The sequence below is a fragment of the Dendroctonus ponderosae genome, unplaced genomic scaffold (genome assembly GCF_020466585.1).
Source record: "Dendroctonus ponderosae isolate FM_Combo_2020 unplaced genomic scaffold, Dpon_F_20191213v2 Dpon_F_20191213_7, whole genome shotgun sequence".
Classification (NCBI taxonomy): Eukaryota; Metazoa; Arthropoda; class Insecta; order Coleoptera; family Curculionidae; genus Dendroctonus; species Dendroctonus ponderosae.
In genome coordinates this window covers 8,629,631-8,656,365 of record NW_026018916.1, presented here as the reverse complement: position 1 = coordinate 8,656,365, position 26,735 = coordinate 8,629,631, and the positions used below count along the sequence as shown (strand labels likewise).

Here is a 26,735-nt window from a genome sequence, read left to right as displayed (position 1 = left end):
AATTTGAACTCGTTTTAAATAATTTTATAAATCTCAGTTTTTATAGGTGTTGGTTTTGTTACAAACAAGCAACAAGCTCCACTGATGCAGCCAAGATTTTCTCTTAATGGCGATGATAGTATTAAAGAATAAACAAGTTTGGTTTTCTAAGGCAAATGTATTCTTGTTTTCAGGCTTGAGAATATTGTTTTTGCTTCGACTATGGAGTTACTTACGTAACCAAATAAGCAAAGGGTCACAGCTATAAGCTTGTAGGAAACTTTTGCTTGCACAACATTCTTCGGAATTGAAAAGGAAAGTTTAATGAATTTGGTGCGGAAAATGAGACCGGTCATAAAAAAATGAATATCTCTCGAATGGATCTCTATATACATAGAAGACTAAATGTCCAAAATAAATGAGGAAATATAGAGTTATACTGGATACTTTTGTGTCGCTGAGATCCGCTATTACCCGGACAAGATTACGGATTGAGAATAAGAACAAGAAACCATTTTTCACCCTGTTCGCCCTTTAAATACCCTTTTCACAATGTCTATTACATTTTTTCCGTATTATATAACTTAAATTTTGCCCAGAAAAGCGCTGTGATTCGATAGAAAATATTGAAGTCCGTCGACCGAGCAAATATTCACAGCCAAGGCAATATTTACGCGATGCTTTAAATTTACAGCCCATTTTACCAGTATTATATGCATAATCTATTAAAATGTAAGACTTTTCTGTAATCTTCGTGTCCGTTCGTTTTGGCCAATATACCTACTTCTTTGATTGTTGTAAATTCGAATTTTATATTGTATAATGTAAAAACTGAAATAAAACATTCTTTAATTTTTTAAAATTTTGTACCTCATTTTGATCTGATTTTATCTACATAATTTTAGAGAGCGAGAGAAACGAATAAAAACAACAGGTTTAAATCGCCATTGGAAGTAAGTCCTATTTGGCATACCTTAATTTAATTGAACTGGCTTCAAATATAAAGTACAACATTTATAAAACATACTCAAGCGCTAAACCAGAAATTAATTAAGAGGAATAATTGACCCAAATAATTGACTAAAAATTATGAAAGGCACTATAAAAGTAATAACATTTAATAAATGTAAAATATTATTTTCATCGTGTCAATCAAGGCGGTTTTCTACACTTCTACACAAAATGCAGTGGCAAATTAAACTTGTAATAATAAATTTTTATTTTAACTGCCGGACAATCTCGAAGTTTCGAGAAATTCTAAAGTGAAATTGTTATCATAAGTCTCAGCGTTCCAGCGCACCAGTTCGAAGGCCTGTGGGAAAAGAATTTTAGCATTCGTAAATTATTTCCCTCTGGACCGTCGGTTTCGGTACAAAAGCTTTTAAATGTAACATTGATTTCTTTCTATACATAGACGACATCTTTTTCCGTTCATTAATACTCCGTTTACTGATTTTTTCTATATTTGTTTTTCTGCATCGTTTATTGTTTAGTTACTTACCTGACTTATACCTGTCCTTATTATTTTGAATGTTGTGTGTTATTTTACCACATTTGCTGGAACAGAATATTAGTGTTTTCAGAGTCCTATATTCGGGTCTAATTATTATTAATTAACTTGATCAAATGCCGTTCAACGTGGAAATTTCCCTTTACGAATTTATTCTATGTCAGCCCCATAATGTATCTAACCAACTCTACGCATAATTTACATGCGCTCTGAAATTTTTCAAGAAACCATATCAGCTTTGAATACCAAATGATCAAGACTGTTTTGTGAAAACACAGTACCATTTGCATGTTAGCATATATTCTCTTTAAAACAGCTTTGCTGTCCGGATCTGCTTTGAGAATCCCAAAGGATTTTCCAGGCCCCTTTTTGTTTCTTTTGTGCGTCAACACAAAGTTGCCGTGCGAAGGAGAGACTTTTTATTCCCTAAATTCCCTGTGGATTATGCCGACTGACGGTTACGTGAGTCGACTTCAAATGCGAAAACGGTTCTTATTCCATTTCGAAAGCAAATCGTATAAACGGTTTTCATTTTTTTGGTTGATTTGCTCAGGATTTGTGTAGAATCTAAATCTCGATACTAATGAGCTGACATTTTTCTATTATTTCTTTCACACTTTTTAAATATTTATTGCAACAGCTGTTAGGATGGTTTGTAATGGGTGATTTTCTACCTATGAGAAGGTGCCAAGCAAAACCGCATAAGTCCGTCAAATCGAGAATTTCACAAATGCCAAAAAACTATTTTATTGTTTAATTTTCAATTTGTCCTTGTAATTTTTTATGTAGTTATTTATGGCTCGACTGAGATATAAATCTGTCGCACGTTATTTAAATCGTATTCTTACGGAGTTAATATTAACCGTATTAAAACTTTAGACATATGGGGTTTTGAATGATTTCTTGAAACTAGTGGGTTTTTCGGATTTTTAGGCCGTTGTAAAATGGAATTTCTTCCTGACGTTTCGCAAGCACTAGCGTCTTGCATCTTCAGAGGTGGCGTACTTGTACGCTTACACTGTTCTGATGGCATAAGCCTTTTGCCTAGTGCCTTTTTATTTTGATATTGAATTGGAGATGTATTTCTAACAGTTTTCTCCTAATGATGTTCCTTTCATATCATACTTCAAATAAAATAAGTAAATAAGTAAAATATAGCCTTAGCCAAGTAATTACTAAATGTATGTCAATTATTTTGTTTTGTTCTTTTTATTCGTCTACATACTACACAAACTATTAAGGAACGTGCCTCTAAAAAAACGTATATGATGTTTTGACGCACATATTTCCTAAATAATATTCCGACGTTTAATTATAGCGACATATTAGACAACACAAGAACCTTAAGTGAAATACATAAGACGCTAGACGCAATAAATTCCACTTATCTCCTTATTAAACCAGGACCTCGAGTGAACATTAATCCAATGACGCAATCTACGTTCTCTCCTTTCAGTCTAAGTGGGTAACTGTATCTTCAAAACCTCTTTGTGCAAGAAGTTGTGATGACTCCAGGTTTTGGCTTCAGATTACGCGAGTTAGTAGATTGGGGAATTAATTGTTTAGGAGCATTTTCAAAAGTATTGGTTTACTATGGGTTAAAAAGTTAAGCTCCATCCGAAAGGTAATAGCTTCTGAAGCTATAGTAAATCTGCAGAGTCGCAGATCAAGGAAAATCTACCCGGTTATTAAATTTTGGTTTTAGAGCTGTTGAGAGCTGATTTGATTGTAAGAACAGAACAGAATTGAATAAACGTGTTAATATGCACGTTAGTCTAAGGTGCGTCTCTAAAAACGATTATGTTCTAAAGAAAATATTAAATGAGCGTTTGTATATTAATATTCAGAACGTAGAGATGGAGTGGATTCCGCAAAAAGATGATTATTTTTGTTTAAAGCTGTTGTTTCAAGAAAATAAGCCAAATATGCAGCAGTATGAGAAAAATGTACAAGTATTCATGTTTTGAAACGTTTTCCTGGCTATTTCGCCTTAACATTGAAGTGTTTTAAAATACAGAATTTCCTCACGTCTTTTATTACAGATTAATAGTGTCCTTATTTCAAAATAAAGAATGGTTTTTTATCAAAAGTTAATCGAAATCTATTACCTAGAGTCTAAGGGATATTCCACATCACACTAAGGCTTAAACACGAATTTACAGATTATGATAGGTTGCAATTACAGTTTACGTATAGAATAGTTCAGGGAATTTCCAGAAACAAAACCGGGAATTATTCTTAGCATTCCTTATTTTGTCGTTGCAAATTGCTACCTGAAATAACTTTAATTTAAAATCAATTTAAATTCTGTCTCAAGCTAGATGTAGAAGCTTTTGTCTTTTTGTCAAAATGTTTATTGAACATCGCTTCGCTTAAGGAACATTGACGATACTTTATAACATTTATTAATTTCAGCATTATAAACTGCTTTATATGCATTGAGATATAAGTTAAAGTAGGTTTTCGTTTGAATGTAGGAGGCGGATGAAAACTGAGAACTGCACTTAACTACTGCTAAACTGCTGAATTATTTTATATTTTCGCAGTGCAATTCAGAATTGCTATTAATGTTGCCTAACATTCTCCTTACAGTGCCATTTCATGCAATTCTGCTTAGTTCTCCATAAAGACTGACTATTCTGCAAACGTTTAAAAATTTGGGCTAAACGACTCCGGTCCAACTAGTCTGACTAGAATTTTGTTGATTAGTATAAAAACTCAGTCAGAAAACTTTGAATTAAAAAATAATACAATATAATGAAGAAAACTATCATGTTTGCAAATAATCTAATAAGTAAAAATACAAATTCCTGTATTCTAAACAGCTAATCCAAAAGCAATCAGGTCCCCTATCAATTTGAAAGAAAGCGAAACAAATTGCATGTTTTCATCTCCTGAAAAAAGCCATTTCAATTTGAGTAATTTCGTTTCGTTCCGTCCGTCATAAAAACAGAAATACGCATTATCTGGCTCCAAGGTAATCTTTAACATTAATAGAAAGCGTTCCTGGTGAGAAAAATCTAATTTATTTCCCCCTTGGCTTTGGCCGGAAGTTTTGCTGAGTTTCTTTCTGGTTTCGGGCGAGGGCTAAGTAGCGCTCTTTTGGAACTTTAATATTTCCCAAGTATTCTGATTGGCTGAATGCGAAATTTCTAGCTGTATATAAAACAAATTTTCAATTCAAATCTTATACTATTTGATTGTTCGCTTGGTGGGAGTATAGCAACTTAGTTTAAAACTTTTAAATTCTATTCCAATTCGTCGATATGGTTAACTGAATGTTGATCAGTGACGAGATTGTAAAGAAATTCGTATTAAGGAATACTATTGGGAAGTTAAAATATATAATGTAAATCAATTTTTGCATTCATTTCCAGGTGCAAATTATCTAATCTGTTTGAGAAAGTTACTTACGTTGGAATATCTAATGTCAGAACAATAACGCGATAAAACAAAAGATAAAAAATCTTCTGATGTTCGTTTTCTTTTCTAAAGTTTCTTGATTTTTTCTAGAATTTTTTGTATAACTTTATTCAACTTTTATTAACCGTAAAAAATAACAAGTAATAAAATAATCACAAACTCAAACTATTTTCAACATTAATTGAACTCATAATTAAACTGTCTTCATTACTGGTTTGAAGAAATTAAAGATCTTATATTAAATTTCGTAGTTCACGACGAAGGGAAAAACATTTTTGCGGGAAACTTCAGGTTGGAAAGAAAATATCATATTTCTTAACAGGGAACGTACCCACTAAGTTTGTAAAATTTATTATATTCAGTAAACCTCCTATCAAGTTTCTGCTCTTAAATAAAAAAATTTAAGTCAAATCTTTAAATTAAATGTTTTACTTGAATTTCTGTGGTGGAAAGTGACTCAATTATTTCAGACGACGCCATATAATTATAATTGGGGATTATCAATAACAACTAAGCAAGCTTTTTTTGATAAATTCTCTTAAATTTTCGGATTTAAATTCTGTGTTTTATTATTTTTTTTTAACGAAAATCGGCTGGTGTCAAATTTTTAAATCATTCAATTAAGGTTTGACTCAGTTATTTTCTCTCAACAATATTTATTGCAAATGTTTTTCATTTCTCTCAACCATTACAGTGCCTTAAGTAAATAAGTTAGTATCCATCTGAATAAAATTATAGGTCTCCATATTAATTATTAATTTCTTTATAAAGAGTTCACTTAATTTTTCCATATATAAACTGACTTCTCAGTTTCGGACATTAGATGCCTTGGAAGCAACCTGTTATTAGTAAATTTCCACCTCGAAAAATAAATATCAGATTTCCTGATGGAAAACCTACGCATCCATTAAAGTTGCTCTGGATATCCATTAAATATGCTCTCGAAATACGTTTCTTGTAAATTAAAAGTGAAATTTTCTTATATAATAATAAATGTGCTTGAAAGGTGACTTTTGCCCAATCTACTGAATTTATATAAGTTATTCTTGTGAAACTACACGGGCTGATCCCAAATAAGGTTGCATAGTTTTGAAAAAATATATTTGCTACCAACGTAAATTTAAATACTTTGAAAATTATTATTTAATTTATGAAAATTTGTATTTTAGGGTATTTTTTATTATATTATTTTTTTAATATTTGCGTACACACTGTTATACATCTCTTTACTTATTTTGCAGTTCCAGGCAAAATGTTGTCGTTACTGTTTGATTTGCCCAAAATGTTGCCTTATTGGATACGCATTTTTTTGATAAGGCCAATTTTCAAAGCGCTTTAATCCGGTTTCTTTTTCATCATTAAATTACGAACACCCGACTGACCGCGATCTGTATAACAAAAACTCCTGCAACATGAAAAGGGCAGAAAGGCTAACGAAGCCAATATTCCGATAGTCTGCCCTCAATCACGCCCAATTGACTTTACAGGGGAATAAAGCAACTCCAACGTACCGGAAGTTGTAAAGAACTCATTGAAATATCGAATAAGGGTGGAAGTATTCAGGTTTGTATGCGTTTCCGTAATTAATTGTTGTTCTAATTGGCACAAAATCATTTTCGTATACTATTAAATGATTGAGTTTTTCTAATTTTTAACTGGCAAACTAAATAGGAAAGAACTTAGTTAGATGAATAAGTTCCATTTTATTGAGACATATTCACACTTTAAGGTTTTCAAGTTTTTTTAAATTATAAATAGAAGTTGAACAACCAGTCTCTGTTATAATCCGAATACTTTATTAAATCGCACCAAAGAATATCTTAGTGGATATCGCCACTACACTAATACCTAGATTTTATGAAGAAAACTAATTAGAAAATATACTCGATTTAGAAATGGTATATGTTTTCAAATGAGTTGCATATGTTCTGAGAAAATAAGATCCAAAAGTTTGATGAGTTCTTTACTCATCCTAGCGCGTTCTGTTCCCATATTTTCGGAACTGTTTTTACTAATTCAATTTCTTTCACGATAATCGATAATCAAACTATTTAAATAAATTCCTCACGAAAGCCTTCCTTCGCTTCATTTTCGTTTAATCTTGCCTAGAATTATTTTGTTAATTTTTGTATAGTGGTGTCTACAATTTTTGGTCTCTTATGAGCGATGGAGTCGTCGTAGTTCTACTGTAGCTTTACTATCTCTTGACTTTCACCTTTAACTAGTCTTAGTTATTTTTTTGGTGATAGTTCTGTCACGTCAGTATTTTTAACGTTGAGCGTTTTCTTAATTACTATGTTCTGTAAATTGACGTGGTCTCTTCCAACATAATTGGTAATATCTGTTGTTGTCAAGCTATTATTCATACTTTCTGCAAGTTTGGTTTGTATTTCTTGGATTCTAAGAGTGTCCATACTTACTATACAATTTTTTTCTAGGGCGCATTCTTGATTAGGGTTTTTAGTCGGGCTCGCAATTTAGCTACAAGTTGAACGTGCTCAGTCTTTAAATCACCTCTTAGATATCCTTTGGCTGGGGTTATTGCATTTCGGAAGCGCATATAAACTATGGAATATAAATCTGTAACAATCCATCTGGAACTATCTAAATTTTTGAAAATTATCCTCAACTTTTTGTTGCGTTGTTTGAAGCCTGAAGATCAGTGAAATGAAAGATCCCATGAGAGAAATATGAAAGTCACGAAATACTTTAATTGAGAAAAAACGCTAGACCTTAAAAAAGCTGTAATAATTCATAAATGAGAAATTTCAGAGTTTCAATCAGATGTACTTACGATTGTGCTACTGTCTGTAGTTTCACAGTTTGAAACACTTCAATAACGTTTTAGTTGTACTTTAAGTAACATATTTATATTTAGATTTGTGTTTCTTCTGAAACCTAGTGTTGGTTGAATCTATTTTTCTCAATAACGAACCGAAATATTGATATGAAACAAGAGGACTTAATTTGTGGAGAAACTATTAGTCTTGTAGGTTTGGAACAACATTTTTTGTTACAAGTACAGGATGAAAACTTCTTACGCAATTTTTTTAAAACTAGATTATTTAGAATTTGTCATTTCCCTTTGGATTCATTTTTCTCCAGTCCATGTACTACATAACGAAGACATGTAGAACATTTTCAGAGACAAAACCAGCATGTATTTCTCATAGTTGATTAAGAGGCAAACACGAAAGTCTGGAGAATATCGCAAGAGGAATAATGCGTAAAATAAAAGAAGTAGCCACCAGGCAGCGTATTATTACTAACATTTTTTTGGTATTCTACTTCTAGTGTGACGTGTTCGACTAATAGGTCGCTATATATTCCCTAGGAAACTGATGTTTCCCCAAGTGATCGTAACTATTCCTCTTGGCTCGGAAAGTAGCCCTAAAGGGGACGTTTCCTAAGAATTAAAGTGTCTCGACTATTACAGCCAAACTTTTCCTGCTGAGATATGTTCAAGGAAATAGCTGTTGGAAAACCAGCGTAAAACTTCGTTTATCTTGACATTTACAGCCGCACTCATATATAGGGAAAGACATAAAGCTTTGATTATATTTTCAGGTTGTGTCTCCGCAGCTTTAAGTAAAAAATTGCCAGCAAATAAAATATTTTATCTATACTTAACTGTGAACTGAGAAAAAGTGTCACAGATCAGCTCAAACATTAAATTGAAAGTATGTTCGAATGTTAATGTTATCCTTATTGCACTTATATATTTTTTGATACTATATCATTGGACAGTGTTCAAGTTGAATTCAGTGGAGTAATTGAGCCAATTTGCCACAGCTGAAATAAACAGCTTGCTATAAATGTTTGTAAAAGTATCTGAAAAGAACTGAGCTACGCACTGCATTAATTTCTTGGCGATGCCACAAAACAGTCCAAACAAACCAAATTGGCAATAAGATTACTTTGCGACACTAAATAAGCCGGCTTAATCTGCTAATACCTTGTAATAACATTAGAAATGGGGCCGCCCAAGTTCCCTGTTAACGTCAATTAAATTGGGGGATGAGGGTGGACGGGGCGACCGTTATTATACCCCGTAGTCAGAACCTTAATAAAATGGGCTTAGCAAGATGTAACTGTCAAAACAGCGTCTGCAAAAGTTATGACATGTTTTATGAACCTTGCAGGGTACATTAATCGTTAATAACTTATGGGGAGCCTTCAGTCAGATCAAGCAGTTCATTAACGGACCGAAATATTGAGTTAGATATTTACAACTTAGTTTGCGTTAGTTAAGCAATACACCAATTCACCTATTTACAAATCAGGTGACAAATCTGAGATAGGAAACTATCGCCCGATAAGCATAATTAATAATTTTGCTAAGATCTTCAAAAAATGCTTAAAGAATAGGCTTATAGATTATTTACAAATTGTATATACTTTCCTGGCTGTGTTTCAATTCCAAATCAAAATTAATTCCTGGGTTTCAGTAATTTATTGTCTTTATTTATCAATTAAAATACGTTTCGGTGTATTTTTCCACCATCATCAGTTTTTACGTGTAGCGTGGTTGCTGCTTTAAGCCTTGGCATACATTTTCTACTTCTTTCACAAAATGTATGCCAACCCAGGAATTAATTTTGATTTGGAATTATTTACAAAAAAATAATTTATTAACACAGAAACAGTGTGGTTTCATTGGGGGACTTAGTAGATCGGATGCTGTCTATGAACTGACTAGGCAGGTCAATGGCGCTTTATAAAATAATAGAAGGTGTTTGGCAGTGTTCTTGGACCTGGCCAGGGCTTTTGACAACGTGCCGCATGACCGCTTGTTAGAGGTTTTAAGCTTGTATGGTATTAGGGGTCCAGTGTTGCACCTTTTTGAGAGTTACCTAAGGGACAGAGAGCAAGTTCTGAAAATAAATAATGAATTTAGTGAACCTTGTTATATAAAAATTGGAATACCTCAGGGTACAGTAATTGGTCCTATACTCTTCATATCCTACATTAATACTCTTACTAATATTGACATACAGAATGGTTCATCAGTTTCATATGCAGATGATACGGTAGCGGTGTTTTATGGATGTTCTTGGGAAGATACAAAAAGGGCAGTTGAACTAGGACTGGAATTACTTAAACACTGGCTGGATTCTTTTATATTAAATCTAAATATGCAAAAAACAAATTACATTGCATTTTGCATCACAGCTGCCACAATCGTCCTGCTTTTAACGAAATTACACTTGAGTCAAACGACATCAAAGAGGTTCAATTCACCAAGTATTTGGGTCTCATCATTGACAGGCACTTGAAATGGGACCAACACATCCTGAAGTTAACTGATATTATTCGCAAACTAATATATCGTTTCTACATTTTAAGGAACCTTCTGAACAAAAAACTGTTGATTCTAATCTATCGGTCATTGGTTGAATCTTTGCTACGGTACGGGGCCATTGTGTGGGGAGGTCTATATAAAAATTCATTAATGCAACTTAATGTAGTACAGAACTTTATTTTAAGAGTTATATATAGAAAGCAAAAAAGATTCCCAACTCAGCAGCTCTATTCTGAGGAGGTATTGAATCTGCGCTCGATATACGTTTTGTCTACATGTATTTATATCCATAAATCAAATAACTTATGTTAGTCACACTCATGGGACCAGGAATAGAGTGAACAAACACCTGAAAGTGCCAATCATTAACAAAAATATCGGGCACCGATTTTTGGATTATTTGGCTCCTAAATTCTATAATGTCCTACCGAATATTAAATAAATTAAATTAATTTTAGGTATATTTTAATAAAACTGTTAAATTAAAACTTAGGGCGTATGTCGTAATTCTTGAAAATCATTTTCATTTGGATGATGCATACAAATGTCTGGAACATTTAGGCATCAATATATTAATTAAGTTAAGTTAAGTTAAGTATGGGAACTTATTCACTGTAAACGTATCGGAAAAAACTAAAATAAATAAAATGAGAACAAAAAAAATAACAATAAAAAAAAATATAATTAACAATGTGCAATGTTCAACTTTAGCAAGCCAAGTTTAAGTACATTTGAATACAATACATACATAACATACAAACTACATGTGATGAAATTCTCTCACGCGATTTTTTGAAAAATGATTATTTTTAGTCAACTATTGTTAAAGCGATGGTGCAGATTTTTTAAGTACCCTTCGTACTCTTTCATAGTTGGGATAATTCCTTGTTAATTTATTTTATTAATTAGCATCAGACGAAGGAGTCATAGACAGGATGTTGCATTGGAAATAATTGATTATATTTTTTGATTTGATTTATATTTTCAAAATTAGGATGTTGCAAAGTGGGAATCAAAGTACGTACCGCAAACAAAATATTTTATCATAACAAACAAATTTAAATGTTTCTCAGATTAGTACACTTTTGTAAAGTAAATATTTATTTCAATAGTCTTTTTATATATAAATATAATAATTTCTGTTTCAATTGAGTAAATAAATGTATTTTTAGTGTTAGTGTTAGTGTTAGTGTTAAAAATACAAGAATACTTTTTGATGATCTCAACGAACACGGTAGTAGTCCACAGAAGTATACGCCAGACGAAAACCAATATTTTTCTTCGGAACCATTTTTACTTTAAATGTAATGTGGACATATTCTAACAAGTCGGTTTAGAATCGAAGAAAAGCCACCATGTGGGAATTCCTTCTATATTTGGGTCAACAATCAGCCTCAAAAATTTGTTGACTGAGGGGCTTGCAACTTATTACCAATAGAATCAACATATTTTTTAAATATATTTTGTAAATTGCCCAGCTTGCTGTACGTGAATTGAACACATTGAATATACAAAACAAACTCAGTTAGTAATAATGCACATGAAAACATCTGGAATGAATCACATTTTAAGTACCTATTGTTTTATTTATGTGACACTTGTTTAGACTTTTGGTTTCTAATTTAAAGTTTTTTTTAAGCTTTGAAAACTGTTAATTTTTCTTGTTCCTCATATTTAAGTGCTACGGTTTTCTACCGGGCAACCCATGCTTAAAACCAAATATTAATTTCAGCCGCTCGGTCTTGCGAGACTGTCGCAAAACTCTTGCAGAAATATTGATCTTGCAGGACACAGTCTTGGTCTTAGTCTTGTTCTTGCGTACATAGTCTTGGTCTTGGTCTTGCAAATCAAAAGCAGTCTTGGCCTTGCATTTTTTGCAAGACCGAGACCAAGACTGCAATACGAAGACCAGTCTCGCTCATCACTATAACTAAGCACCAAGGTAAGAAGCAAAATACGATTGTTTCAATTATAATCATAGAAAAAATCAGAATCTTAAAAATAAAAATTGCCGAACTCTATACGTTGTCTTACGAAATACAATAACGAGGGTCTCAAAACACCCCTCAATTTAATGAAGCTAATTTAGTTGATTCAATGTTTGATTCTTCCCATACACAAACACACAACGAAACTGCTTCGTTGAGCTACAAGCCCACATTAGTTTCATCCCTTAACTTTTGTCTCACTCACGCTTTTCAGTGGTCAATTCGTTCCCGAGAAAGTTGGGTACTATTCATGAATCCCGCGACTCTTGTAAATTGAGAGTCTTATTTCTGCATAAAATTGTGTATGCCTCCATATAAGGGTCTGATGCTGATCAAAAGATTTTACACCATCTTCAACGTGTCGTAGATAAATTGTTTTTGTCATTATTTACTTGTTACCTTTAGGCTCTGAAATAACTAAAATATCAGTCGTTAAAATAAATTCTTTCGGATTCTCAACAAAGGCGAAGTTTAACCCTCGAACTGTTCTCCAATTACTTATTTTGAAGAGCAATTAGAGGAGCATCCTATATAATCGCAAGCTTTGAGTATCTGTAAACACTTTGATCCAGGGAAGTGCGTCTGGAATTGTATGCTGTTCCGATAAGATTAAATCATGCATATTTGTGGTTGATTGTGTGCATTCCTTCATTAGGTGGAAAAAATCAATTGTTTCATTTACACTTTCGATCTTAGAAAGAAAGTCCGCTTTGAACTTCCTTGTATTTCACTATTGTGATTTTCAAGTTATGTTGGCATAGGTGCTGATCTTCGCCACCTATTTCTTCGTTATCAGTTTAAATTTCTGTGATTTTTTAAGATTCTTTACAGCAGTATTTTTAGTTACTCCAAATCTCCTAATGGATTAATGTAGATAATTTAGTCCTTCCATCATTTTGGTGACACTACTGGTAACAACCTGTTCTGAGGCTCGTGGGACGTTCTCCCCTGCAAGTCATGTTCAATATAGAGAACTAGTTGATTGATTGAAGTGTACTTAAGGGTATGTTGATTATTTTAGAATTCCTGCGGTAAATACGGCTACAGGATTTAATCGGAAACTGTAAGCTTTGCATCTGATTTAATATCCGCCACCAATGACTTAAACTCGCTATCTGGTCCCCAGTACACCGTTTCATTTGAAGCCATGGCAGGAGTGTTGTTATTTGAGGAGATCGAGGGCTCCCAGGGGCACAAGTGAGTCGACGAAAGTTTTTCTTTACCTTTTTTTGAAGCATCGTCCTCAACTCAAGGGAGTTCCATTTTCGATTAAGGGCGACGTGGCGTAATAATAATGTCCGTTGTTTGTCAAATACTTAGCTTAAACGAATTATGTGAATGCTTTTGAGGAAATTATGGCTGTTAAGCATTTTGTCAATAGCGTACTTTCCAGAATCTGTTGTCAAAATACGTGAACTACAAGAAGAGGAAAAGACAAAATTTGATGTTTTAAAAATTAATAATTGATCTTTCCAAAAACTGTAACTTACATTTTCTTTGAAAACCTTTTACAACAAAATTGGCTAAAACGGCATTATTTTACCTTCAAACCAATTGAGCTTTTATCGAATGTGCACTATACAGTAAAGCCTTTCAAATGGCTGGGCGTTTGATGTACAATTTCTCTCTTTATCCCAACTGTAGATCAAATTGTATAAATTCAGGGAAAAACTGCATAACGTGGGTTCGTGTGATTCCCATGAGCATCTCCCCTCGTGGCTGGAAAATTGGATTACATTAATCGAGGGCGCTGTGGAAATCTAGGACTGTTTCCCTGCAGGCTTAAAGCAAACTGCAGAAAATTCAAATGCAAACATGACTCATTTTTGATTTGCCTCAATATTCAATCAGAAATTAAATGTGATTTCACTAGAGTTTTAATGTCTTCATGTTTTTACCTTTACTTTTGATTGAAAGTACGTGACATGATTATTAAATAAACAATAGAAATTATTAATATTTTCTGGTGAGTTTGGTTGGCCGCATTTTTCCTATTATTTGGCTTATAGACTCCGGAATATAGAAAGCGGATATAGTTAATTTGTGATAAATACACTGGTATCCCTTTGGAGCCTCCCTGTAAATGAAAATGTTTCTAATTTGCCGCGTTACTCCAACTAATATTCACTATGTCTTTCCTAAACTATTTTAATTAATGACTTGTGTATAAAAATAATATCTGGGATGCTCAACATGTTTTTCGTTTCGTTTCAATGTCGTTCATATGGTTTAATTAAATCTAAAATGCTTAAAAAATTAAAATTAAAAATTAAGTTTTATTGAAGCTGTTAATCGTCTTTACATTTTTCTATTCGCTTATAACACTCTATGAGGTAGACGAAACCATCAATGGAAATGCTGAACAACCACTTTATTATTTTCAAAGCCTCCCATAATTTTACTATGGTTGTTTTGCAGATGAGGATTTTATGGGCGAAATAAAGTTAGTCTCTAATTTAGTATTTTAAACGAAAAAGCTGCCATTTTAAATATATTTCTTTCAGTCTGTATACCGGGTGTCAATTTGAAAACTTTCAACCCTTAATATCTTTCTTGCAGTTTAAAATATGAAACTGAGACAGACCCATGAGTCACTGGCGCCAAATTTAAAGTGTATAATTTAATTAAAACAAAACAGCAAAAGTGCACTGGAACACGTAAGCTGGAAGAAGAGTCAGGTTGGATCATAGATAGTTGGACATACTGCTCAAGCCTTGGGAGCAGTAGGAGATAGCTTGTAAAATGTTTTTACTGTGGTGCAAAAGAAAATGCTTTTCTGGAATTTATACGGATAATGTCTGGCCTATTTTGAAGAAAGTTTCCAGATCTGAAAATCCCCGTCTCTTTGGCCTCACTCATTTGATTTTTAGTAAGGTTCACTAATAAGCTTTGTGCCTGCCGTTATTTGTGCACTCTCAAAAAAATTAAATAATTTAACAAAGTGCTTGAATTGTAAGCGTGTTATTTCAAACAAATTTCCAAAATTGTTGTTTTTTTTTGGATCGATGTCTATTTTAACTAGGATCATGATCGGAATCGAACTACAAGCAAAAACTCTCTTATTTACGTTGTCATTTTTGCTGAATGGTTACGGTATAGACGTGACTGGCGTTGTCGATTAATGTAATCCAATTTTCCATCTCAGACGAAGGGAGATTCTCCCCAGGGACCCCCGTGGAGTTCCCTAACTGGCTGTACAGGTAGGGGTATACATATACGAAACTTCGATATATGGGAAAAGTTGCATAACGGGACAAACTTTAGCAATTATAAATGCTTGCTTAGCACTGAGAAGAGTATAAGCAAACACAATTACTCTATTACTAACAGAAGCTTAGTCAGCGGTTTTGATGAAAGTTTTACTCTTACCATCTATTTAAAATTGAGTTTTGAATCGGTCGACATAGTCATTTCCTTCTGTCATATTTAATCGTTAATCCAGCTGTTCGTGGAATTGCGGGATCTGCTTTGAAATAAAATCTTTTTGAGATTGCTTCCAGCCCCCTTGTGAGTTTGAGCAACTTTCAGTGTCTCTTTAAGTTACTCGCTTCTTTCAAGCAACAACCGTAGCAAACTTTTAAGTAGAACCAGTCGATTTTTTGAGAATGTTAAAATTGCAAATAATATAAAATAAGGCAACTAGTGGTGAAAAATATAAATCGTTCTATTTCTATTCCAGAATTAAGATATACTGTTAGAGAAGAAGGGATAAGGTTCAAAATTTTTTGGAAGGAACTTATAAAAATAGAATACATATTTAAGAAATAATTACATGGCATTTATTTATTGTATGCCGCGTTTAACAAAATAACGTTTTTGCATGTGTCTTATCGAAATATTTAATACAAATTGTATTTAATATTAAACTTGAAACTAACCTACGGCTATGCTCGTTTCGAATATATTAATAAATTACTTTTTCTATTGATTTCTATTGTCTTTAACGCCCTATAGTTTCGTCTCCGAGCATTTTCATACATTGGTTCATTTACCATACTAACCCTGTTTTTGATCGTAGATTCTGCTGTCTACTACATCTTATTGACTAAAATCAATTTCGATAGTATAAAAAATCCATTTCAAACTTTGAAAGCTCACTGTATCTTTTTGAAATTTTTAGTCAAATATTAAACATAGATTTTCAAATTAACTATTTTACGGCATTTTTCATGCTGAGTATTTGAATATTTAAAATAATTTCTCATATATAATAATTGCTGTTCATGTCAGTACTATACAATTCTGCAGATTCTGCTGGTATCGATTAACTCCACCAGCTTAGTGGGTCAGAACTCCTGCTGCTCCCCAAGGGATCACTCGGCTTTCGAGCCTAACACGGCAATACTGTTGTATTAAAAATTTAGCAAACTAGTAGATGGATTATTCAGTTACCTCGTGATAGAGCACATACCGAAGTAAATTAAAAACATTTAATTTTAAATGATATTTTTCGTCTTGACCAGATCAACTGCACTTTTCTGAGTATTTCCATACATTTGCAACAATTAGTTTGCGATTGTGATGAAGCTGATTAATTTTTGTCGACTACCAAAGCAGAAAATCACCCTTTCTGATATAGTAATTTTTATTTAATACATAGAATATAGGTTTAATTAATAATAGATTCCGATATGAAATTCTAATAGTTTTAAATGGGTAGAAGTCAGAGCGTATATTGTTAAATTGCTGGTTTAGAAAAAGTAGATTATTTTAGTTTGGTTAAATCGAACAGGTTTTTATGAAACGCAAGTTTTCTTTTCCCAATAAAATTGTTTTTTTTTAATTTTTAACTTTTCTCAAATCTTAAATAATATTGAACATTTCTATGAAATTGATGAAGGAAGGAGAGGAGATACCAAAAGGAATATTATCAATAGCTATACAAATATCCTTAGGCTTATGTGGGCCATCCTGTACATATCAATATATGAACACTTAAAATAGGCCTTTCTGTAAACTTTTTAGTGGTTTCCTACGTTGATCGCACTCCTGCACAGCTCGGTAATATAAAAACATTTCGCAACGGTTGCAACTTGACCAGATTCTTCACTGTAAATATGTATGTATAAGTAGGGTGCATTTCAGCAAGACCTTTTCAAGCAACTTCTGTATAAAATCGATGATTTCTCTGCCATTCCCTCAACCCTTTTAATGATTATCAAATATTCAATTTGAGTACAGTTCATCTCTATTAATCTGCATATATAACAAGCAATTGTATTGAACACATTTGTTGTCAATGAATCATTGTTGTATCTTGAAAAATTTGTCATTCCGCTCACGCAAGAGTCCACCTTTTCCGTTCATTACCGCAGGCTAAAGGGGGCCTTTGCCGAGCCCCAGCAGCCCTTTCGAGGGCCAGATAACGACCTAGAGGGGTGATTTGCCTCGCGGTTACCCTGTGTTGTGCCGTTAGAATTAGCCAATTACTTTGCCCCCTTTTGCACTATATTTTAATTACGATCTGATAATTTAATTTAGTTCCTTTTTTGCACAGAGACTTTGGATTATTATTCATTCCTTGCTGCTTTATCTTTGGTAATAATGGTAATTTCGCGGGAGTTCTATCTAGTTATTTTGATTTGGTTTTTTTTAAATTATAGAGACAGTTTTCTACTGCATTGGTTTTTAAACCAGGATTAACAAGCACTAAATCTGCTACAAAAGGTTAAATAAAATACCTTTAATTTAATAAATATACTCTCAAATTTTTAGTTTCTATAGGCCTTGTGTAGTTTTCAGTATTGGAGTAGTGTTTGAGTTCAACATTTTATTACGTGCCAACCAGACTTCTTTGCTGCGTTACATTTTTATTATTTCATATATTACCAATAATGTAGTATTTAGCATGTCATCTACAATTTCTATAAGTTTTAAATATATGCAATATGGGAATGGTTATTCAGATTTTCGACATGGCATTTAAGAATTTAAAATATTCTCATATAATTTTACGTATACGAAATCGAATAGAGTTTCGAAGTATGTATACGAATATACAGAGCAAATTGGGATTGTTTTGCAATTTTGAAGACTGAAAGCAGTCTTCCAACGCAGACAAGGTTTCCGAATAAAAAGCTTTGAGTGAATAACAATAATTTTAATAGATACCCATTCAAAAGGATCAAGAATACATTAAGCTACCATGGGATGTTCTGAAGAATTCATTTAATGTACCTCTGCATATTTCAGTCTAACTTTTATTTAGGTCTATTAAAAAGCTGGCCTTAGTAGTATTCTTTTCACATCTGCTTGATTTAATCATGATATTATTTCTGAATTTTAAAAATCTTATCATTACTAAATTATGCTTGATTGAAAATACCTCCCAAGAACATCCGACGGCACTTTACAGATAAACATCAGTACATCTATTTTACAAATAGCTAATATATGACTAGGTCATGATTATAACATACAAAGTTCTACTATAAGGTAACGAAATAATCAAATAACGGATATAAACCTATGAAATTATAAACGAATATTTACAAGAACGCTTCAATAATAATATGAAATTTTCTACTTCAAAAACATTTTAACTGATAATTGATCTGCTTCCGTAAACAACCACGAAGAGTTTTTTAGCTAAAATTAAAGCAGTGCATTTCAGACATTTGTAATGGAAGAATAATCAGGTATTCAACAGCAATAATTTTTCTAAAGTAGGCTACTTGTATCATTTCAATATCTACAATACGTTTATGAACTTAAATAAATATGCATTACTTTACACAACAAACATGGTAATCGTTTAAGTGTAAGAGCTGTAAATGTATTTTATTTAAAGTGTATGCATATTTATTTTATATCAAGTTATTAGTAGTACTAGTAATAAAACGCAGTCGTCGTCAAATAAGTTCCTACTAGGCACCATTTTTAGCTACTTTCACTTAGGGCAAGAAAATTTTTACATTAGAAGTTAGTCAGTAAATGAGATAAAGAAATAAATGTAAACTTTCCTCAAATGTACTATTTAAACCATATTTACATTTTATAACAGCCATAGGTGCTTAAATATGTCTTTTATACATACATCTACATCCACTGGATATGCTATGTGAGTAAATATCCATACACGTACTTCTTAGAGTATATTTAGTAATTATCTAAATATGTCTCAGTTACCAAACAATATTTTTTTCACAAAGCTGGGGATCCCAAAAAATTATTTAGAACAAATTAACGGATTTGTTATAATTTTTTATGTTTAAGCTCACTTTTATGAATTCGCAAGCCACACGTGTTAGTACCTACTACAAATTAGAAGCTTATTGCATTAGTACATTTCAATTCAACTAAGGCTAAGAGTTGTTAAATATACAATCACGTCATATCGATGTTATACATTTCGCTATTTTCTACGATTCTTTAGCAGTAGAATTTGGTCAACAATGGATAGTTTTATTGCTAAATGTTCGACTGGTTTATACCTAATTTGTTATTCTATGGGCCTAGGGAGGAATATAGGCACAATTATGGGTCGTAAGATAACATGTTTTGAACTCGTTTTAGTTTAATATGCCATAGAAAACGCTATTTTAAATAAAATTTAACTCCTACATGGATACATAAAAGTAATATTCAGAAGGCTATATTATTGCTAAATTCGCCTTGTATGTGTATTTTAACGAAGCTAAATCCTATGACCGTACTTGCCTAAATTAGTAAGATGAGCAAAAGTTAATATTACACCTTACGTTATTAAATTTAATAAACTTACATATGATAATCAGCTTCTGATAATAATCTCTTGCTAATTTACTTTACACGTTGTATATTAGAAATATGCATGTATATTATAATATAGAGGCAAAATTAGATATGTTTCCTTTACATCCATTGTGCATAAAGTATGTACTGTTAAATTGACACTAAGAGTCTTGATACTGTTTTAATGACAAAGATTAAAGTATTTAAAATAATGGTTAATATTTAACAAAAAATTTAATATTTGGAAATGAACTTGCGATGAAATCTAACATCTGCCGACTAGATCGAATGGAAAAACTTAAGCAACATTAGGACATCATTACATGATACAAGAAGAATGTTTTATAGACGGGGTGATAGCGGGCTAGAATTGTGACTTAGACAATTTTACACCTATTTAGGCGTCCATTTTTCATAGAATATTGCTATGTGTAAACATCTAAAATACTTGGTATTTGTCGTATCAAATGCAACTGGAAACAGTTACTGATACCATTTTATAAGTTTCCAATTACTCTCTTTACTTAATTTAAAAGTCTCCAGTAACTTTATGGGCATCAATTACTGCAATAGCTCGAAAATGTGATAATGTATAACTATGTATGGAAGTCCTGTTTTCTACCAGGAGCTGAAATATATTTAGATATTATGTCGTTATAAGATACACAGGATATCCATTAAACGTATTTTCAAATTTGGCCACATATTTTCTGGTAGAAATAAAGTGATTTAACAAAATTGCAAAAGTTGGGCTAAATTTACATAAAAATTCGCTTCCTGTATACTCATGGATCTTTTAAATGGTCAACTATTTTAAATTTCTGTGCCACAATACGAAAGGAGCTTAAACTGTAAAGTTTTGATAAAACCACTTTAGTTGTTCTTAGAGAAACTGATAAATATAGTGATTTCGACGTGATTCGGTCCCTTACGACTGACTGTGGGTTTTGTATACCATTTGAACACAACACTAAGAACTACGTTATTAATGAATCAACAAAATTATTGACTATTTACAACACAAAACAAAACTGTTTGTGTCCTTTATGCGCTCATGTCAAAAAATCTTTTCAGGAGAAACTTATGGACTATTTTAATTCAATTTGATAGTTCAAATTTATTAGTATGCAATATTGTTTAAAATTAATGGACACTGTGTACATTTCTGACCTATTACAGTACGAAATTTGTGCTTTCCGCGAATGCCTTGGAAGTATAGCCAGGAATTCAGACCTTAATTAATGTTTCCACGAGAAAAATTCATTTATTTTCTTCTCCATTACGTTAAGACATAATATTTGTATAGAAAGCAAATATGCTTACCTATACTATTTAATAATTGCACTACGTTGTCCCAGATTATATAAGGTACACTTATAATGATATGCGTTAAGGTGTTTAATTGATTTTAGTTCTAATTAATTTTATAAGACGTAATTATTTACTTCTACTCTAAGACAATTTAAATTTATCGCATTGACGCTTGGTATATTCAATTGAATTCATCTGCAACGTAGAAAGTACGCATCTCTATTGTAGATTTCTTCAGAAAAATAAAATATTCAAAATAGTTCAATAGACAAATTCTCGGTGTGCTTTCAGGGGGCAATTAGGTTTTATCTAGTCATCAATAACATTTAAAACGTTTAGAAAAAAATGTTCGAAATCCCTTCATAATATTCCCTATAACCTATTTTACCTATGCCTCTATGCAAATTTATATCGATGAGAAAAATGGACGCCCCATATAATCTACCAACACCTAAACTTTTCTTAATTTATCTTAAGTCTATTATCACGATATGTTTAAGAGGTGAACCATGCGGTTCTGATATGTATGTGATCTCAGTTGATATATTTTCTTATATATAGAAAATAGTCGAAAATAATACCATATAAACAAAAGTGTTTATTCTATTCTTAAACTATTCTTAAACACTATTTATACATAAGCAGTATAATATAAATATATTACATATTTATAGAACGAAATTAAACTGATTCATGAATTTCTTGTCAAGCGTACTATAGATGTAACGTGTATCGTAACTTGTAACACATTCGGCTGCAATTTCTATTCAAACAGTAGAATAAAAATTGTCGAGTTTCAATATTTCCCATATGCGCTCGGTTTTCAGGTTTTAAATTGAAACTGCGCTGCGTCTATAGTATGTGTGAAAATTGGGATTAATTTGCTTTGATAATTTTGAGAAAATCCGCCTAAATTAGTACTTGGAACCGAAAGAAGTAAATTGGCTGAATAACTTGAATATCATTTAGTCTGATGTTTCTGATTTAAAAGATGTGTAGTTTTCAACAATTATTGATGGTTTTCGTGTATAACTTTTTTAAATAAGTTTCTTTTAATAGATCAGTAAGAAACTCTTTTGTAGATAATTTGCCACTTTAAATTGGGTTTTAAACGTTTTGTAAAATATTGTTAAACAATTTAAATTAAGAAATAAAAGAATGTTACTATCGTAGTTGGACGGCTTTTCGTACATGATAACATATTTATCAAAGTGCACATTTGAGTTCGTATCAATATAGAAGATTTTCACTTGAGAATCTTCGTTGTCCTACTGTTGTATACCTTTTACAATTATTGCTATTTAATCAGATTAGTATACCTACATATTTTTTCTTTTAGTAGAGTTTAGTTTTTCTACATCAAGCCACATTCCATAAGATATCAGAGTTTATGTGTCTTAAATGATTCTTGATGCAGATTATAAGGAATTTTGGTAATATGTAGAAATAGAATGGTTCCTTTAGATTCGAAATATTATTTCCCTGATAAATACCCTGATTTTATTATTAATTAAGTATGCTACTTTAAAAAACGCGAGTTAATTTCCGAATGAAGGGCTTAATTTCTACTTTAATATTTAAATGAATTAAATTGTTTAGCCGAGAGTAACGTTCTCTATTTTATCAAAGTAATATGAAATTTTTGGTTTTTTCTTCAAATCTATAAGCATTGGTGCCCTGACTTCTTCCATAGCTGTGAAATCACTGCATTCTTCACTCTGAATTAATTTTTTTGCATGTGGAAATAAGGCAAAAATTCGTGCTTTCAGTGTGCGCTGATTTAGTTCCCTAAAATTGCTTCATTCACACTATATGAAAATTTAATGAGAATAAGGAGCTCATAGACTTTAGTGTTAATATAGCGTACGTAATTTTTTTACATTCCTGTTAATTATGGTTCAAATCAAATTTAGAATTCAGTTTAGGAAAACCTTTCATAATATTTGATTTATTTTAGCACAAAAGTGCGTTATTTTCAAAGTTAAAAAAAATAGAGTGAAAACTAACATTAAAAAATCGGAAACATCAGTTTTCAGGAAATTTGCGAGACAAAATATAGGTACTTATAGGTATCAACTTTTGGTGTACTTTCGAAATTCAAAACGCATTCCACTTGTGTACCGACTTGGTGTTATCCAAAGTCGTTCGTGTTATCAGAGTGTCATTCAATTGTATGGAGAAAGCAGATGCCATAATGAAACATAAAAGAAAATGAGTTATATTTGATACAAAGAGGAAAAAATGCGACACAGAACATGTACTACTAAAGAACTCGTTAAACAATTACTTATCATGTATAGTGCGTGACTTTGAAGTCTTTTGCCTTGCCAATGTTCAAAGATGATCGTTAGAAAGTTAAGGAATTTTGGCCTTCTATATATGCCGTAAATATAGTGGTACTCACTCTGAGTCGTTACTCTAAGAGGTAACACATTGGGTTCTTTCTGAAAAATTATGTAGTAACAAAGCTACAAAATCAACCGTTTTGAGGCACTTCTCTGGCTATATCAACAATATGATACCTTTAGTATAGGCATGGTTTAATCGAGAAGAATTTGCTAGTGTTGAATTATAATTATTATAATATTATCATCCAACAAACGAATTTTTTTCGGTGTAAATTTGCGTCATTTAACACTTCTTTTCCTAAATGCAAGATGGTTTCAGCAATTTTGCATCGGCATTTTTAAAACTTTTACAGATATTAAATGTCCTCTTTTCCGCTTAGTCCTATTTAAACAGAACCCTCTTAATTTGCTCACATCATACGCGATTTATCGTAAAAAAATTATACTGTTTTAGTTTTCAATGGGTTCAATTTATTTAAACTAGGTTTTTCTGTAAATGCATATTTTTTAATAAGTCATTGACATTTTTTTAGCCTAGAGCAAGGTTTTTATCGAAATTTGACACTCTATTAAAAATTAGACTAAATTGAAAAAAAAATGAAAACCTACGAAAACGTGGACTTTCCATTTTGTCTCAATTTTCTGTACTCAGTTCAATTACCCACAAGGAATATTGGGTGATGCTCCAAAATTTTCAAGTAATGGTAGATTGAGAAGTTTCGCTCACAAAGTTAACTTCCGGGTCTAAGCAGCTGAAAACATGCTTGGGAAGATAGATTTAATTCTAAAATATAATAAACCCACCCAGAAATTGCCAAATTCACGAGTCCAACGAGTTCCTTTTACTTTACTCTAAGTCTGCTACCAAATATTTTACCCATTTGCCGTGTTGTTATTTTGAAAATTTTATTATACGTTCTTGTAATTACAACCTTAAACTCTTAAAAATTTTGGGAGTTTAAATTTAAATGCCGATATATTTTAGCGACATTAGCTTGTTGTTTAATACAAACTAAACAAATTTAATTCAAATCCAAATCAAATTAATTCATTTATTGTCTCTATTTATCAAACAAAATACGTTTCGGTGTATTTTTCCTAGACATGCATTTTGCAAAAAATGCATGCCAAGGCTTAAAGCAACAACAACGCTACACATAAAAACTGATGATGGTGCAAAAATACACCGAAACGTATTTTGATTGATAAATAGAGACAATAAATGACTGAAACCCAGGAATGAATTTGATTTGGAATTGAAACAGTCAGGAAAGTATATACAATTTAATTCAAATTACATTATTAGCTACCGTTACGCATGAGAAATGCATCTCTTTAATCTGATGTTCAAAGTAATTTTTAAACGCGATCCGCTTAAAATTATTTATGTACCCAAAAGTTGAATTCCATTTTCCCATTGGTTGTCCTCAGGCAAAACATTAAACAATGTAAACATCTTCTTTGTTAAACGCGTTGATCACAAATAACGACTAAAATTACCGTACTAAATATATCTTCGAATCTCCACAATTTTTCTGTGCTATCCGCTTCCCAACTTTAAACTGACGAAGCAGTTTATACAAATGATAACCTAAGGCTACAAGTACGTACATACCTCCAATGGGATTTACAAACCTTGCCTGAAAGGATTGCCCCCCGTGGACAAAGGTGCTGGTGCTGGTTGTCGAAAGGGATTGGCTACGGGTTGCTGTGGTAATACCCGACCTTGGGTTTGAGGTCTTGTGGGTACTTGAGGTCCTTGGTATGTTTGGTTTTGATAGGACTGGTTCTGATCCGCAAATGCGGCTACTGGCTGCTGGAAGTTTTGATTGCCTTGCGGCTGATAACCGCTCTGATATGTTTGTGTTTCATAATTCGGTTCGAAGCTGTTAAAATTGGTCTCTTGCTGCTTGTAGTTCAGATGGTTTTGAACATCTTCGTCAACCGTTTTGTGCTCTTGCAGCGAATAGGTTTGGTATTCTTTGTTCGGTGGATCTGACATCAATATATTGGCTTCATTCTCGAATGGTTTGAAGTCGTAGATGTGTTTTAGATAGGAAAGTACTGGCACGTAAGCGAGATTTGTTAGGGCTATGCCTATGTTTAATGCGGTAAATCCGATGGCTTCGACCACTCCGCCTGCTATGATCGGCCCTATAGCGTAAGCTACTGAGTATGATATGTCTGCTATCGCATAGATGCTTCCGTATACTGAGACGTATCGAACGTCTACAAGGTATCCTAGCGTGGGCAGAATGGCCGTGTCGATTAAAGCAACCCCGAAACATATTCCGCAAAGCGGAATCATCAGCATTACATAGCTGGTTGAAAATGGTATTATGAAGCAACAAAGACCTTCCAAGGCCAGACCTACGGCGGCCATTAGCCACTGGTAGTGCGGGTATTTTTTCGCTATTTTCACCGTTATCACCACGCCAATGACGTGCGGTATAAAAGCAGGCAACCAAACCATTCCGATTTTCCAGTTGTCCGTAGTGAGATTGTCTTCCATCCACATGGAAATTGTCGGTTCCAAAAATGCCAGTGCAACATTGGCCATCATCAGCGCTCCCGAACATACAGCAATATACGGATCCATAAACAGTTTCCAAATGGGCACCGACGGTGGCTTTACCACTGCCGCTTCTTTCAGTTGCTCTTTTATCGGTTTCATGACAATGAGCAGCATAAACCCGTCGAGGAGGGAAACAAACGCAAGGATGAGAAAGGGCATTTCTTTGCCGGCGAATTGATAGAGAGCGCCTCCGAATGGTGGTGCTACCAAGCAACCGAAGCTGATAAACGCCAAAGCGATGCCCAGTGCCTTCGAACGTTCGTTTTCTTCTGTGAAACGATCGGCGATCATTGCTAGTCCTGAGGTGTCTGCGAATGCCGAACCGACTCCCTGAAACAAACACGCATTTTTAATGTTGTAGATATTTGCAAAATAGATAAGTTCTATATTGTTGAGGCGGATTCATTTTTTTACAAAACCTCTTTTTGGGTATTTCGCCTCAAAAATGTTTGTCTTTAAAAAAGACAAAATTTCCTCACGTCTTTTATTATAGATTGATAAATAGTGCTCCTATTTCGCAATAAGAACGAATTATTTATCAAAAAGTAATCAAGAACTATTACCTAGAGGGTATCCTGCGACACAC

The 26,735-nt window shown here is 32.7% G+C and overlaps 2 protein-coding genes across 2 annotated transcripts in view; one reads left to right on the top strand and one right to left on the bottom strand.

Moving 5' to 3' along the window:
• The window catches only part of LOC109542857 (pro-resilin), a 143,767-nt gene that overhangs the window by 68,448 nt on the left and 48,584 nt on the right, over positions 1-26,735 (top strand). The window lies entirely within an intron of this gene.
• Positions 24,808-26,735, bottom strand: part of LOC109542854 (vesicular acetylcholine transporter) — a 13,687-nt gene continuing 11,759 nt past the window's right edge. The window contains exon 5 of the mRNA XM_019912290.2: positions 24,808-26,479. Within this exon, the coding sequence (XP_019767849.2) occupies positions 25,202-26,479 (1,278 nt within the window). The 3' untranslated portion in view covers positions 24,808-25,201. The remainder of the gene's footprint in view (positions 26,480-26,735) is intronic.